General features: G+C 42.8%; 3 protein-coding genes across 10 annotated transcripts; 2 read left to right on the forward strand and 1 right to left on the reverse strand.

Annotated features, from left to right (window-relative positions):
- Nucleotides 1-36: 36 nt before the first annotated feature.
- On the reverse strand, nucleotides 37-5,412 carry LOC135345805 (uncharacterized). The gene is made up of 6 exons (XM_064543262.1): nucleotides 5,378-5,412; nucleotides 4,923-5,290; nucleotides 4,586-4,703; nucleotides 3,759-4,376; nucleotides 1,759-1,991; nucleotides 37-1,465 (listed from the first exon to the last, which is right to left on the reverse strand). Exons 2-6 carry the CDS (start codon nucleotides 5,287-5,289, stop codon nucleotides 399-401), a joined length of 2,403 nt encoding a protein of 800 aa, XP_064399332.1. The 5' UTR covers nucleotide 5,290; nucleotides 5,378-5,412; the 3' UTR covers nucleotides 37-398.
- Nucleotides 5,413-5,507: 95 nt separating this feature from the next.
- On the forward strand, nucleotides 5,508-8,185 carry LOC135345808 (keratin, type I cytoskeletal 9-like). The gene is made up of 6 exons (XM_064543268.1): nucleotides 5,508-5,668; nucleotides 5,911-6,692; nucleotides 6,978-7,029; nucleotides 7,077-7,415; nucleotides 7,502-7,647; nucleotides 8,008-8,185. Exons 1-6 carry the CDS (start codon nucleotides 5,581-5,583, stop codon nucleotides 8,098-8,100), a joined length of 1,500 nt encoding a protein of 499 aa, XP_064399338.1. The 5' UTR covers nucleotides 5,508-5,580; the 3' UTR covers nucleotides 8,101-8,185.
- A 90-nt stretch (nucleotides 8,186-8,275) lies between these two features.
- Nucleotides 8,276-14,280, forward strand: LOC135345811 (uncharacterized). 8 transcript variants are annotated; one of them, XM_064543277.1, is made up of 6 exons: nucleotides 8,276-8,407; nucleotides 8,580-9,259; nucleotides 9,516-9,576; nucleotides 9,635-9,676; nucleotides 10,443-10,663; nucleotides 10,984-11,258. In XM_064543277.1, exons 1-6 carry the CDS (start codon nucleotides 8,371-8,373, stop codon nucleotides 11,062-11,064), a joined length of 1,122 nt encoding a protein of 373 aa, XP_064399347.1. In that variant the 5' UTR covers nucleotides 8,276-8,370; the 3' UTR covers nucleotides 11,065-11,258. The 8 variants fall into 8 exon arrangements, 7 of the variants coding, with proteins under 7 accessions (XP_064399347.1, XP_064399348.1, XP_064399345.1 ...); XM_064543278.1 differs by lacking the exons at nucleotides 10,443-10,663; nucleotides 10,984-11,258 and adding exons at nucleotides 13,593-13,777; nucleotides 14,090-14,280 and having other exon boundaries at nucleotides 8,287-8,431; XM_064543275.1 differs by having other exon boundaries at nucleotides 8,287-8,431.
- Nucleotides 14,281-14,305: the final 25 nt, after the last annotated feature.

Genomic DNA, 14,305 nt, shown 5'->3' on the forward strand with positions numbered 1-14,305 from the left:
ACATCGGGTCACTGCGTGTGTGTGTGTGGGGGGGGGGGGAGTAAATTTTGAGATAGGTATACTTGCATATAGAGGGATACTTGTGCTGTATATATATATACGTATGCATGGAGATTGTATATACTGTAATGTATGCAATAACATAGTCAGAGATAATTAACGTCAGAATCGAGTTGTTGTCATTTTATAGTTGGTCTATATATGCAATAATTATTATCAAAGAGAACACACTCACTCACTGCTATAAATTATTAGCTATATGACAATGTTTATTTAGATACTAGTCAGCAAGTATATAGTGTTGTCATAGTTCAAAATTACATACTTCATGCAAATCATTATAGAATATAATATAATGTATGGGTGCAGTATCTGCTTTCAATTTCACTTGTAGGTTTTCACTCCAGCCATGGCTTGTAGCCGGGTATATGTGCAGAAACAATCCTGAACACCAGAGTGTCGTCTTTGAGGTACTGAGTGTTCTTGCTAGCATTATAGTCGAGGTCAGCGTGGGAGATGAACTTAGAGTTGCCCCATCCATCGATTGCTATCTCACCATCCACCACTCTCTGACTGCCTGCACGATCTGCTCTGAATGAAGTTATCTCTTTGTAATGGTTCCTGTCCTCCAGTTGGTTGAGTAGCTCGAATGTGACTGTCCCAGTGAACGGCCAGGACAGGGAGTCATCATTGTCTCCTTTCATGAGAAAAGCACCCGCTGAAACATGAGTGCCCTCGTCACCCCAGCCATTGGCATCAACTCTCAAGCACATTTTGTAGCCATTGTAAGAAGTGTAGAATGGAGTACTATAAAAACTATCGTTGTCACTCTTGCATTTCAGATAGTTAGTTAGTCTGATTGTACGAGGAAGTGTACTTAGTCTAGTAGATTTAAGCAGACGAGAGTTTACTTCGGTGATGTTTGTCAGTGCGTTAGTTTCAATTAGTGCAACCTTCTCAGTGAGCTCTAGAACTTTTTTAGTCGTCATTCGAAGGTGAAGTTGGTTATCTTCCTCCTCGTGCCTCAAGACATCTTTTCGTGGATGCATTTCTTCACATCCAACTTTCGCATACTTGCAGGATACAAGCCCATACCTGCAGGTGATTCGATGGCTGTCTAGTTGGTTTCGACATTTTCCGACTGGGCACTGGGGATTTGGGCATGGTACTTTGACCTTCGGACAGGTTTCTAGATGAGCGGTGGTCCTCTCCTGATACTCCCCCGTCTCCTGGCAATGTGGACACTTGTACTGGCGTCTTGGGCAGTCGTTGGTGAGGTGATCTTTAAGATCTTTAACCAGAAACTTGGCAATCTCATTATCGATCTTGCACTTGTTAGTACAGGGCAGGAGAGCATAGTCACATGACTGAAGGTGTGCATCTAAGGAGCCAAGGTCCCCCACCCAGTGACAGCCGTTGACTAGGTTGCTGCACTTGACCTTCAGAGCTTTAATATGACGTGTACCTACATGGATTACGATTAATGTAGCTATAATTATACTATATACTTGTATAGTGCGAAATTTTCGAGGGCCAACATTTTCGCTGGGTTAGCAATCCTACAAGAAAATTATTCCTATATAATGTGCAAAGATTACAGGCGTGACCTAAGAGTTTCCGGTAAGGAGTCAGAGCCTGCGAACATTATGCAACGTGTTTTTTTAGAGGCTATGCCACGAAATATAAGTACCTCAAAAATGTTGCGTTATAAATACGCTATGCTGTACATTCTCAGATTAATTATTGATTTGCACTTACTTCTTGCATCTTGAAATAGGCTTAGGTCCTTCCGACAGTTTGGACAAGTTGTTTTATGTTTTTGGTACTCAGTAATGCAGCCATTGCAGAATACTTTGCCACACAGAGAACTACCGTGTTGGTAGGGATCTTTAGCAACTTCCAGGCAGATGAGACACTTGAGGTCATCAGGAGGTTCCTCCAACCAGTTCAGATCATAGCCACCAACACTGGTGTTAGCCATTGTGTAAGTCCTACTGGTTTCACAGCACTGTAAATATATGGCCCCCACTATAAATCTTATAGTGCATGCATGTGTGTATCTGGAATATGTTGCATGCAGGGATGGTCCCTGGGACAGCCCCATCTATCTGAGGGATCGAGGTTCCTTTATTTGGTTATGATTATGATCATGGTGGTCAGACTATATTGTCTGATAATCCATGGAGTCTTAGGCTTAGAGAGTCCTGCCAGGCTGGAGTATATCGGGAGTATATAGGATCCAGCAACATGCACATACATTTGTACAGTAGAACCTCGATTATCCGGACACCTTGGTTCCTGAAGCAGGCCGGATAAGTGAATATGCCGGATAATCGAATAGATAAACCACGCCTTGATCCACCCACTTTATTCATAAACAGCAGTGCCACATGGTTGTCTGCGCATGCGCAGAAGATAAGCAGGCATGTCTCCATGGTAACAGCTGCAACGTGCATGCGCGTTTTAGGGACACGCCCATTTTCTGATCTGATAACAAGAAAACTGCCAAGCCGGATAATCGAGGTTCCGGATAATCGAGGGCCGGATAATCGAGGTTCTACTGTACTACAAAATAGTACAAGTAGTATAATATACTCGGGTTATTGTAAACAGGAATACCTTTATCTGATAACATTATTACCATGGTTACTATCTTGGTATGTGCGTTAACTGTGACCAAGTATGACTGTATCAAAAGAAAGCTTTTAGTGAGGTCTACTAGAAACAAAGTGGATATTTGGTGTGAGCTCATTTTAGCTCTGATTATAGCAACTTTATTGAAAAAAATGCTCAAAAAACGTGAAATTTATGATTTGTATGCTTATTGTACAAAAAACGTGATAGCAGCCCTAAATATCCACTTGGTTTCTATTGCACTGTAGTAAGAGCTTTCTTTTGATACTAAGATTGAACCATGAAATTGATTATTGGAGGCAGCGTTCTTTGGTTTAAGTAAATAGCAAGTTAATGTACACAACAAGGCCGTAACCAAGGCAACGGTGTTATTATCCTGATCCATTTTACGTATCTAATATGAATCCCGAATATAAAGGTACACAATGAAACCATTACCCAATGACAATGAATAGACTGCAATGCACCCTCATTTATGGCCTGTATTTGTGAAACGGCCTTAACCAACCTGAGTATATAAGCGTATAAAATTATGACTAATCTCCCCCACATACCGGGTATATTTCGAGGGTATAAACTGTCACGGATTGACCATTAGAAAAGTTTTCGCTGATTTAATTTTCGCGGAATAGCAGCCTTTCCGCAGCATGCATGCATGCGATATTAAATTCGTGGGTATAAATGTTCGCTGTACATGCTTGATCAGCGAAACCACGAACATTTACACCCTCGAAATATACACGCTATATGTATACGGTACACACACAGGTTCGTGTACACTGTGGCTCATACAGCAGCTGTGACACGTGTATCTCCTCCCCCGACCCAGTGTGTGGGTGGTGTGTACTACAAGGACGCTGTACACGACACTTTCTGTGATAAAGAAAATTAATCAATTTCAGCCTCGACCCTCTAATACCAGAACTCCCGCTAATATCGAATAGTGGGTATTTTCAGGGGGTAATGGTTTTGTGGTTGAATTTCTGAGCACAAATATTTTACCCACGAATAAAGTCATCATTGACTACCACGAAAATAATATCTACGAAGTGACTAAATATTGCTCAACCACACAATTTTGCCCTCCGGAAAATACCCGCTATATACGGTACATCATAACACACCATTCTGTTCCACTTTTGCTCTCCTCCAAAGCTTTCTTGTATCCCTCGAAAGCAACGTCCAGTTCCTCCATTCCCCCACAAACTTGCAGTACTGATCCCGTACCCACGGCATAGTGCCCGTACGCTCGAGTGAAACAACAAGACCGCGTACAAGTGGACCGAACAATGTCCATAGCCATCGCGTACTTCAACAAGATTTTTTCCGGTACTAGATACTGGGATTGCTGTTCTTCAGTTAATACTTCGAGATAAAACGAAATAGGCTGCAATTTCTGAGGATATTCTTGTACTGTAACTACAGCTTGAGAGTCCGTCGATGCTTGTTTCGAATCGAGTGGGCGAACGTCCGTAGATGCGACACTACAAGTGGGTGTGGTCGAGGGAGAAATATTTTCTGCTATGGATAATTGCCCGATATCTGTCTCAGTGAAAGAAGGACTCAATTTATCTTGTTTCTCAGCAGCTTCGGTTGACTTTACACTTCCTACTACTTTGTCCTCATGATGGCTACTAGGAAGGTCCTGCACAAACTGCAGTAGTGGTACAACATCATAGCATGGCTGATCCAGACCTGACAGGCCTAACTTGAGAGGCTTCCTCTTCGCCAGGAGGTAGTACCTGTGAGAATGTATGCGTTGGAAATGCTTAAAACTGAACACTTTGGCAACAAAGGGACGTCAAATTAAATCGTTGCTATAACTGTACTCCACGTATTTATAATTATAAGTGTCATGATAATTATAATGGCCACATCTTATTATGTATTCAGCTAACCCCATTTAGTTGCTCAAATAATTTTTATTTTAGGAGCACACACAAGTAGATACCTGAGTCGAGAGTTGGGCACTCCAAACTGTGCTGGTGAGAGGAGGAACTCGTGGAAGCTGTAACCCAACGAGGTGAGGGTGGTCGTGAAGTGGTCTCTTGTCTGAGAGCTCTCAAATCCTGCAAATAAAAGCAATCTAGACTGTATAATTATACACATGTACACAGTACTTTGATTACCACCTATTTACTGGCTATACATACATGCATGGCAATATTCTATACATGGGGAAGCTATATGAACTCTACCCTCATTATTTCAACTGGAACGTAGAGCACTACAAATGACTTGGGGCATGCAATAATTTAATATCGAATATTTGCTCAATTCTTCGACACCTTTTACGTTCTCCATTAGCAGGTAGGAGGGGAGAAGCTTCATTTCAGTCAGTAGTTGTATAAGATGAAAAAAACTGTCTGTCCTTGTATCGAGGTTGTCCCTCCGCTGGCCTTGTCTGGTGAAGGGCTGACACGGAGGGGAGAGCACGAATACATCCGCTCTGAGATCATCCAGCTCCTTGGCTGTTAGACCACAGATGTTTCGATTGAGGTGTGGGGTATGGGGGAAGTTGTTCTGGTAGACCTGGTTAGTGTTAGTGTTGATGTCAATGGACGCTACTATATCGAAGAGAAGGGACGATCTTCGCAGGGAGAAATGGAAGCCCCCAGCCCCAGCATAGAACTCGACCACTCTCAGGGACGACATGCTGTGGAAGATAAAGAGAAAGGTAATGTTATTGCCTATTGTACTACTAGTCAGTCATGTCAGTTAATTACAGTATGCAAATACCTACCTTCACAATGAGTTAGTGTTCGGTAAAGATCGTTAATGAAACATACATATAATTATAGTAAATTATTAAGCCTATACCTCGAAGCAAGTTACTTCAGACTCTGCCCTCGAGGTGAGTGTTGTCCGCTGTGTCAGCAAATATACAAATACGTCATCATTCTTCTAGCACAGCTAGCTAGCTAGCCGGCCTGCAAAAGAGACAAGATGGGAAGGTGCTACACTCTTCTCCTCCTCTTTGCTCTGTTGGTCTCGTCCATGAGCACTTCAGCTCCTTCTGACACTGGAACCCAAGGTAAGGGGAATGGCCAAGGCGAGAGCCTAAAGCTACCGGTAACTAGTTCATAGCTAGCTAGTTATGTCACAGTACATATTAAATTGTGGGCGTTTCATGCCTGTAGTACAGTGTCTGTGCCAGTACAAGTGTAGCTGCCCTTTAATTCTGTAAGCGTACATTTCCTACTATTCCGTCACATAACACCGTACCTGTGTTCGTAGCTGTAACGTGTTTACCCCCCCCCCCCTCCCGGCCCCCAGGAACCACCCCAGCCACACCTGAAGATGTTACCAAACTTGTAGAAGACGTTCCTAACAAGCCTACTGGACCAAATCCTCCAGGACAACTTATGCACAAGTTTGCGAGGATATTCGACACAATGACACTAGGTGATCTCAAGCTTTTGGAGGAGAACATCGGAGACAAAAAAGACTTCTCAGAATTTGAAGGATTTTTGGGAGCTCTTGCTGACGATGACAAGGATGATAGCGGTGAAGTATACAGTATGTTAGGCCAACTCAAGGGCCACTACCCTCTACTGCATGGGATCTTGAGAGGAAAAATTTCAAAGAAAGAAAGGCTTAACCCTGTCACTAAAAGTCCTGGAACCAAAGAACCAAGCAGAGAACCTCCCAGTCAAATCAATGGGCAGTCATTATCGCAAAAAGAACTTGATGAAGCTATTGAAAAGATAGTTGAACAGCAATTGATGGCTGCTATGAAACCCCTGCCAGTAGAGGACCTCAAAAAACTTTGGAGTATGTTGGCTGAAAAAAATGATCCTTCTCAAATACTGAGAGGACTACAATCGGCATTCCCTAAACTAACCGATGAATTGATAAAAGTTGCCGTTGAATACCGATCCGAGTTGAAGGCTGTAATTGAGCAAGTTCTCTTTGATTACAAACTGGAGTTGGCAGCAGCTACAGCTACTGAGCAACCTAAACTACACCAGACGAATGTTGATGTTAATAGTAAAGATATTCCGCCACACAATAAAAAGGAAACAGATCAAAAAACCGCTGGAACGAATGGAGTGCTGGTATTATGTGTACAGTGTGTTTACCTAGTACAGTAGTGTTGTTGTTTGTATCGATTATAGGATGTTATGTGGTGCATTATAGTTCAGTCTCACTGTCGGTGTGTGTGTGTGTGTGTGTGTGCGTGTGCGTGTGCGTGTGCGTGTGTGCGTGTGCGTGTGCGTGTGCGTGTGCGTGTGTGTGTGTGTGTGTGTGCGTGCGTGTGTGTGTGTGTGTGTGTGCGTGTGCGTGTGCGTGTGTGTGTGCGTGTGCGTGTGTGGTGATTGATTGTACTGCCTCTATAACAGTTGACACCTATGGGAATGGAAAATGGAAACAAAAGCCCTGAGGACAATTCATGTAAGTTTGCTCATTGTGCAAATTAGCATCACCTTTTATTCTGTTAGTGGGTGATCCTGGTGATGTTACTCCTGGTGATGGTGATCCTGGTGATGGTGGGCCTGGTGATGTTGGGCCTGGTGATGGTGATCCTGGTGATGTTGGGCCTGGTGATGGTGATCCTGGTGATGGTGGGCCTGGTGATGTTGGGCCTGGTGATGGTGGGCCTGGTGATGGTGATCCTGGTGATGGTGGGCCTGGTGATGTTGGGCCTGGTGATGGTGATCCTGGTGATGGTGGGCCTGGTGATGTTGGGCCTGGTGATGGTGGACCTGGTGATGGTGGGCCTGGTGATGGTGATCCTGGTGATGGTGGGCCTGGTGATGGTGAAAAAAAATACAATCGAAGTAAGTTGCCCCCACCCCATCATTTCTGCACATGTGGTTATTGTATCTATGTTACTGCAATATTACACCCACACACATGCTGGTAGAAAATGAGAATAGCAAGCACTCCCCTGAAGAGAGAAGACCTGTCAAGAGTGGGGGGTGGTTTGGAGCGTGGCACTTTCTCATCATATTCCTCGTGATTGCCGCTCTAGTGGGCGTCGGCTACTACTGCAGTTACAACAGGAAAAAGGTACTGTACTCTTTATTGATGTGTCCTGTTATTTTTTTTATTAGGCTTCTATTGGGTTTGGACTGTCTAGTTTCAAGAGACATTAGTGTAGGGTGGTTTTATTGTGTCTTTATTTGTGCAGATTTTTAGTAGCCAATAATTTATTTGTTTTTATGTCCCATCAAGAGTTCTTTTGGTCCCATGAATGACCCTTAATTTATAGCATTTGTAATCACGGTGTGTTATACTTACACTCTCACAGCTTATATCCCCACACACACACACACCACACCCTCACATCCACACACACACACACACACACACACACACACACACACACACACCACACCCTCACATCCACACACACACACACACACACAGATCCGAGCAGGTGTCGGGTCGTATATTTCGGACGCTTCCTCTAAGGGCCGGAGATCTCGTAACTATAGATACAAGCCTGTCAGCTCAACATAAACTTTAAACTCGAACTATTAATTAAAGAACTCTTTCTATAACATAATGTCTGATTCTAGTGTTATATATCAATTGCTCATACATACATGGCTTTAACCGTATTTATTGCGAACAAGCCAATTCCGCAATCAAATTTGCGTTTTGGCAAGGGTCGTAATGCGGAGAAGTGATCAACAATCGCCAAACATTTCTAAATAATTGCTATGTCAGCAAAAATGTAATGTTGTACAAGATGGGAAGGTGCTACACTCTGCTCTGTTGGTATCGTCCATGAGCGCACCAGCTCCTCCTGACACTGACACTGGAGGTGAGGAGAATGACCAGGGCCAAAGTGAGGAGTTTAACTAGCTGACAGAGTACACAACACTTGTATTAAAGTGTTTATGGCCTATTTAATATAATTATTTATTTTGTACACGTACACACTAACGTATTAACAACTATTGGTATTAATTGGCGTTTCTTCCCCCCACCCCCAGGATTAATAAACCCTCGACTAAATCCCATATCTAAAAGGAATTCCATTCAACTGCTTATTAAGAAGTTTTCTAACTTCTTAGAGGACTTGCCTCTCGACCAACTGACACTTTTAGAGAGTGCCATTGACATATCAGAATTTCAAGGGATATTGGGAGCATTAATCCACGATGACAATGAAGGTGGAGAAAATGTGTTTGATATGATTGATCAGCTCAAGGATCGCTACACTATGCTTCACGGCATCGTAAGAGGATTAATTGCAAAGACTGGAAAGTCTAATCCTGTCTCTGGAAATGTACCAAGCAAAGAACCTCCCAGTCAGATCACTGGCCAGTCATCATCGCAAAACGGAGTCAAACCCAAACTTGATGGAGCTGTTGAAAAGATACTTGAACAGCAATTGATGGCTGCTATGAAACCCCTGCCAATGGAGGACCTCGAAAAAGTTCAGAGTATGCTGGCTGAAGGAAATGATCCTTCTCTAATACTGAGAGGACTACAACCTGCATTCCCTAAACTAACCGATGAATTGATAATATTTGCCGTTAAATATCCATCCGAGTTGAAGGCTGTAATTGAGCAAGTTCTCTTTGATTACAAACTGGAAGGTGTAACATCAGCTACCACAACTGCTGAGCCACCTGAACCAACCCAGATAACGGAGAATAGTAATGAGAAGGTGTGTCCACATGCTTACAATGTATGTGGTGTTGTTTGTACGGCATTACACTTATAAGATGTCATGTGGTGTATGGAGAATGTGTTTGTGTTATAGTTCAGTCTCACTCTGTGTGTGTGTGTGTGTGTGTGTGTGTGTGTGTGTGTGTGTGTGTGTGTGTGTGTGTGTGTGTGTGTGTGTGTGTGTGTGCGTGCGTGCGTGCGTGCGTGCGTGCGTGCGTGTGCGTGTGCGTGATGTTTGCACTGCCTCTATACAGACGGATATCATCGGATCTGATGATAAGGGACAGGGAGACGAGGAGTTAAATAAACCTGTTCGTAAGTTTGCTGATTGCATGATTCTGTACAAATTAACGTCACCTTTTTATCCTGTTAGCTGGTGAGGTGGTGGATGAACATGACTACCAAGACACTGAAGGTAGGTGCCCCCTCCTCACATCATACACAGCTTCTCTGCTACACTACATGTACTTATGTTTAGAAGCTTTGATGTGGACACTAGTAATGAATTATGTATCCAACTAAGTAACCTCCCAGCAAAAGAAGTCTGCACTTTTGCCACCCACAGGTTGCTTACTGGGTTAGTAACCTCTGGGAGTTCAAATGTGCTTCTGCATGTGAATTTCATTTAGTGCAAGCATTTCCTGGATTGTTGGGATTGTTGTCTGGAAGGGACGCTTTTTCTAAAGCCCCATAATCCGGGTTGGAATCTGGATTAGACTCCGTTGTAAACAGTCCAACCCGGATTAAATGCCTTGTGTAAACAGTGCTTAAGCCATAGATCAAGTGCAGTACAGTTTCTTAGTTGTATTGACTCCCGTTAAGCATGTATATACCGCAAACATTTATACCCACACATTTTATCGCATGCTGCAGAAAGACTGCTATTTTGCAAAACTTAAATCCGCGAAAACCTCTCTAACGGTCTTTCCGCGAAAGTTTATACCCTAGAAATATCCCCGCTATATGATATTGAGAACCCTCTGAAGTGTGTTCACCACTAATGGACACTCGGCTACTCCTTGGTGAATTAGAGGCCAGCCTCAGCAACAACACTCTTTGAGTTCTAAATAACCTAGTACACCTAGTCTAATTAACAACGTAATTGCATTGCTCTATAGCTTCTATTGTTCACATGGGTATGATTCAATACACCCCCCCACTCCTATGTTTACAACTTGCAGACATTGCATGGGCAAAGCAGCCCTATACAGACTGGATGCCCTCTACTACAGCCTGGGTGCCATATTGGGCAAGACAGACAACAAGCTGGATGCAGGACACCTTTCAACGGAGACCTGTCAAGACTGGGGGGTGGTTTGGGGCGTGGCACTTTCTCATCATATTCCTCCTAATTGCCGCTCTAGTGGGCGTCGGCTACATCTGCAGTCACAACAAGGTGAAGGTACGTGTGTGCGTATGGATTCATCAGATAAGGGCTTCAAATACAATTCAATTCACCCAAAATTGTTAGTTGCAGAGTCTGGATATTAAATGGTTGTTCTTTAGAGGAAGATTTTGCCCATGTAAATTTATCTTATCCCACCTTTTCTAGTAAATGTGAAGTGTATGAAAGTGTAGTTTGGTTGATTTACTGCTGTAGTTAGCCTATTGTATTGACAGATATTATTATAACGTGTCCACCCACCCACCTCCCCCTCCACACCCACTCCCCCCACACACGCCCACCTCCCCCTCCACACACACACACACACACACACACAGATCCGGGCGTACATTGCGGAGGTTGCTTCGAAGGGTCGGAAAGCTCGTAACTATACATACAAGCAAGTCAGTACAACATAATCTCAAACAAAACTATCAAAAGAACTCTTTTTTAATGTCATGGCTGTGGTTTCTGTTTTCTAATGTATACAAGATTACATGTCCTGTTACGTTCGCTAAAGATCGTTAAATAAACCTACACGTTGATAATACTGTATTAGATAAGTCTTGTTAATGATCTTTTCCACATACCTCGAGGTGACGTTTATACCCTGTGATGGTTGTACAAGATGGTAAAGTGCTACACTCTACTCCTGCTCTCTGCTCTGTTGGTCTCCTCCATGAGCGCACCAGCTCCTAACACTGACACTGGAGGTGAGGAGAATGATCAGGACCAAAGTGAGGAGTTTAACTAGCTGACACAATACTCTTGTATTAAAGTGTTTATGGCCTATTATAATTATTCATTTTATACACGTACACGTACACACTATTAATATTAACGTATTAACAAGAGTACATACTATTGGTACTAATTGGCGTCTCTTCCCCCCCCCCAGGAATAATAAACCCTCGACTAAATCCCATATCTAAATGGAATTCCATTCAACTGCTTATTGAAAAGTTTTCTAACTTCTTAGAGGACTTGCCTCTTGACCAACTGACGCTTTTAGAGAGTGCCAAAGACATATCAGAATTTCAAGGGATATTAGGAGCATTAATCCACGATGACAATAAAGGTGGAGAAAATGTGTTTGGTATGATTGATCAGCTCAAGGATCGCTACACAATGCTTCACGGCATCGTAAGAGGATTAATTGCGAAGACTGGAAAGTCTAATCCTGTCTCTGGAAATGAACCAAGCAGTCAGAACGAAAGGCTTCATCCTGTCTCTAGAACCGAAGAACCAAGCAAAGAACCTCCCAGTCAAAGCAATGGCCAGTCACCATCAAAACTTGATGGAGCTGTTGAAAAGATAGTTGAACAGCAATTGATGGCTGCTATGAAAACCCTGCCAGTAGAGGACCTCGAAAAACTTCAGAGTATGTTGGCTGAAAAAAGTGATCCTTCTCAAATACTGAAAGAAATACAACCGACATTCCCTAAACTTACCGATGATTTGATAAAAATTACCGTTAAATATCCATCCGAGTTGAAGGCTGTAATTGAGCAAGTTCTTTTAGAAAACAAACTGAAAAGCGTGACACCAGCTGCCACAACTGCTCAGCCTTCTGAACCAACCTCCCAGGTAACGGACGATAGTAAACAAGAAGATAAGAAAGTTAAAGCTGAGGATAAGAAAATTGATATGAAAATAAGCGATGAAACAAAAGGAGAGGACATTTCAACAAAAGAAGACGGCAAGGTATGTGTGTGTGTGTGTGTGTGTGTGTGTGTGTGTGTGTGTGTGTGTGTGTGTGTGTGTGTGTGTGTGTGTGTGTGTGTGCGTGCGTGCGTGCGTGCGTGCGTGCGTGCAGTGTGTCAATCCAGAGGAGGACGGCAATCGTGTGTGCCTAACATTGAACAGAATTTTCATTTAGTCTTCCATCTTGTATCGTTAGGTCTAGTTTCAGTAATGTAGTGTGTTGTTTGTATATGGCATACACTGTGAGTTCGTTCGCGTGATGATTGAATATACTGCCTCTGTACAGATGGATATTTTTGATGATGATAAGGAAAAAGACGTTGAACTTATTCGTAAGTTTGCTGATTGCATGATTGTGTATAAATTAACGTCACCTTTTTATCCTGTTAGCTGGTGAGGTGGTGGATGAACATGACTACCAAGACACTAAAGGTAGGTCCCCCTCACATCATACACAGCTTCTCTACTACACTACATGTACTTATGTTTATGTGGACACTAGTAATGAATTATGTATCCAACTAAGTAACCTCCCAGCCTGCACTTTTGAACCTCCCCACCCACAGGTTGCTTACTGGGTTAGTACATGTACAATGTACAATGTTAGTAACCTTCGGGAGTTCAAATGTGGGGCTTCTTCTGCATGAATCATCTCATTTAGTGCAAGCATTTCCTGGATTGTTGGGATTGTTGTCTGGAAGGGACGCTTTTTCTAAAGCCCCGTAATTCGGGTTGGAATCTGGATTAGATGCCGTGTGAACGCTCCAACCCGGATTAAAGGCCTCGTGTAAACGGTGCTTAAGCCATAGACCAAGTGTAGTACAGTTTCTTAGTTGTATTGACTATCGTTTTGAAGGTATACATTTTCCCTGATTAAGCATGTACCGCAAACATATATACCCACATATTTTATCGCATGCTGCAAAAGGCTACTATTTTGCAAAATTAAATCCGTGAAAACCTCTCTAACGGTCTTTCCGTGAAAGTTTATACCCTAAAAATATCTCCGCTATACGGTATTGAGAACCCTCTGAAGTGTGTGGCTTCTGTTCACCACTAATGAACACTCGGCTACGCCTTGGTGAATTAGAGGCCAGCCTCAGCAACAACACTCTTTGAGTTCTAAATAACCTAGTCTACGTTAACTAATTGCATATACTTTTTTGCTATTAGTGTTCCTATTATTCACATGAGTATGATTCAATACACCCCACCTCACCCCCGCCATGTTTACAACTTGCAGACATGTCACGGTCAAAGCCCTGGAATCCATATTGGGAAAGACAGACAACCAACTGGATGCAGGACTTTCAACGGAGACCTGTCAAGACTGGGGGGTGGTTTGGGGCATGGCACTTTCTCATCATATTCCTCCTGATTGCCGCTCTAGTGGGCGTTGGCTACATCTGCAGTCACAACAAGACGAAGGTACGTGTGTGCATATATATGGATTCATCAGATAAGGGCTTCAAATACATGCTAGCAATGTCACCTAAAATTGTTAGTTGCAGAGTCTAGATTAAATGGTTAATTCTATTGTTCTTTTATAGTTCAGTTGGAAGATTTTGCCACGTAAATTTATCTTCAATTTCTAGTAAATGTGAAGTGTATGAAAGTGTAGTTTGGTTGATTTACTGCTGTAGTTAGCCTATTGTATTGACAGATATTATTATAGCGTGTCACCTTCCCCCCACACACACACATGCACCCCCACCCACACACACACACACACCCGCACAGATCCGGGCATACATTGCGGAGGTTGCTTCGAAGGGTCGGAAAGCTCGTAACTATACATACAAGCAAGTCAGCACAACATAATCTCAAACTGAACTGAACTCTTTTTTAATGTCATGGCTGTGGTTTCTGTTTTCTACATGTACATGATTACATGTCCTGTTACGTTCGATAAAGATGGTTAAATAAACCTACACGTTGATAATACTGTAATTAGAT

Source organism: Halichondria panicea, chromosome 12, assembly GCF_963675165.1.
Source record: "Halichondria panicea chromosome 12, odHalPani1.1, whole genome shotgun sequence".
In the NCBI taxonomy this organism is placed as follows: Eukaryota; Metazoa; Porifera; class Demospongiae; order Suberitida; family Halichondriidae; genus Halichondria; species Halichondria panicea.

Coding starts and splice junctions, on each gene's coding strand:
- LOC135345811 (XM_064543271.1), top strand. CDS start 11,274: ATGGTAAAGTGCTACACTCTACTCCTGCTCTCTGCTCTGTTGGTCTCC. Junction 11,383..11,543: donor GGAGAATGATCAGGACCAAA/GTGAGGAGTTTA, acceptor CCCCCCCCCCAG/GAATAATAAACCCTCGACTA. Junction 12,350..12,635: donor CAACAAAAGAAGACGGCAAG/GTATGTGTGTGT, acceptor GCCTCTGTACAG/ATGGATATTTTTGATGATGA.
- LOC135345805 (XM_064543262.1), bottom strand. CDS start 5,289: ATGTCGTCCCTGAGAGTGGTCGAGTTCTATGCTGGGGCTGGGGGCTTC. Junction 4,704..4,922: donor GCTAATGGAGAACGTAAAAG/GTGTCGAAGAAT, acceptor TTTTATTTGCAG/GATTTGAGAGCTCTCAGACA. Junction 1,466..1,758: donor CCTATTTCAAGATGCAAGAA/GTAAGTGCAAAT, acceptor TAATCCATGTAG/GTACACGTCATATTAAAGCT.
- LOC135345808 (XM_064543268.1), top strand. CDS start 5,581: ATGGGAAGGTGCTACACTCTTCTCCTCCTCTTTGCTCTGTTGGTCTCG. Junction 5,669..5,910: donor TTCTGACACTGGAACCCAAG/GTAAGGGGAATG, acceptor CCCGGCCCCCAG/GAACCACCCCAGCCACACCT. Junction 7,030..7,076: donor AAGCCCTGAGGACAATTCAT/GTAAGTTTGCTC, acceptor TTATTCTGTTAG/TGGGTGATCCTGGTGATGTT.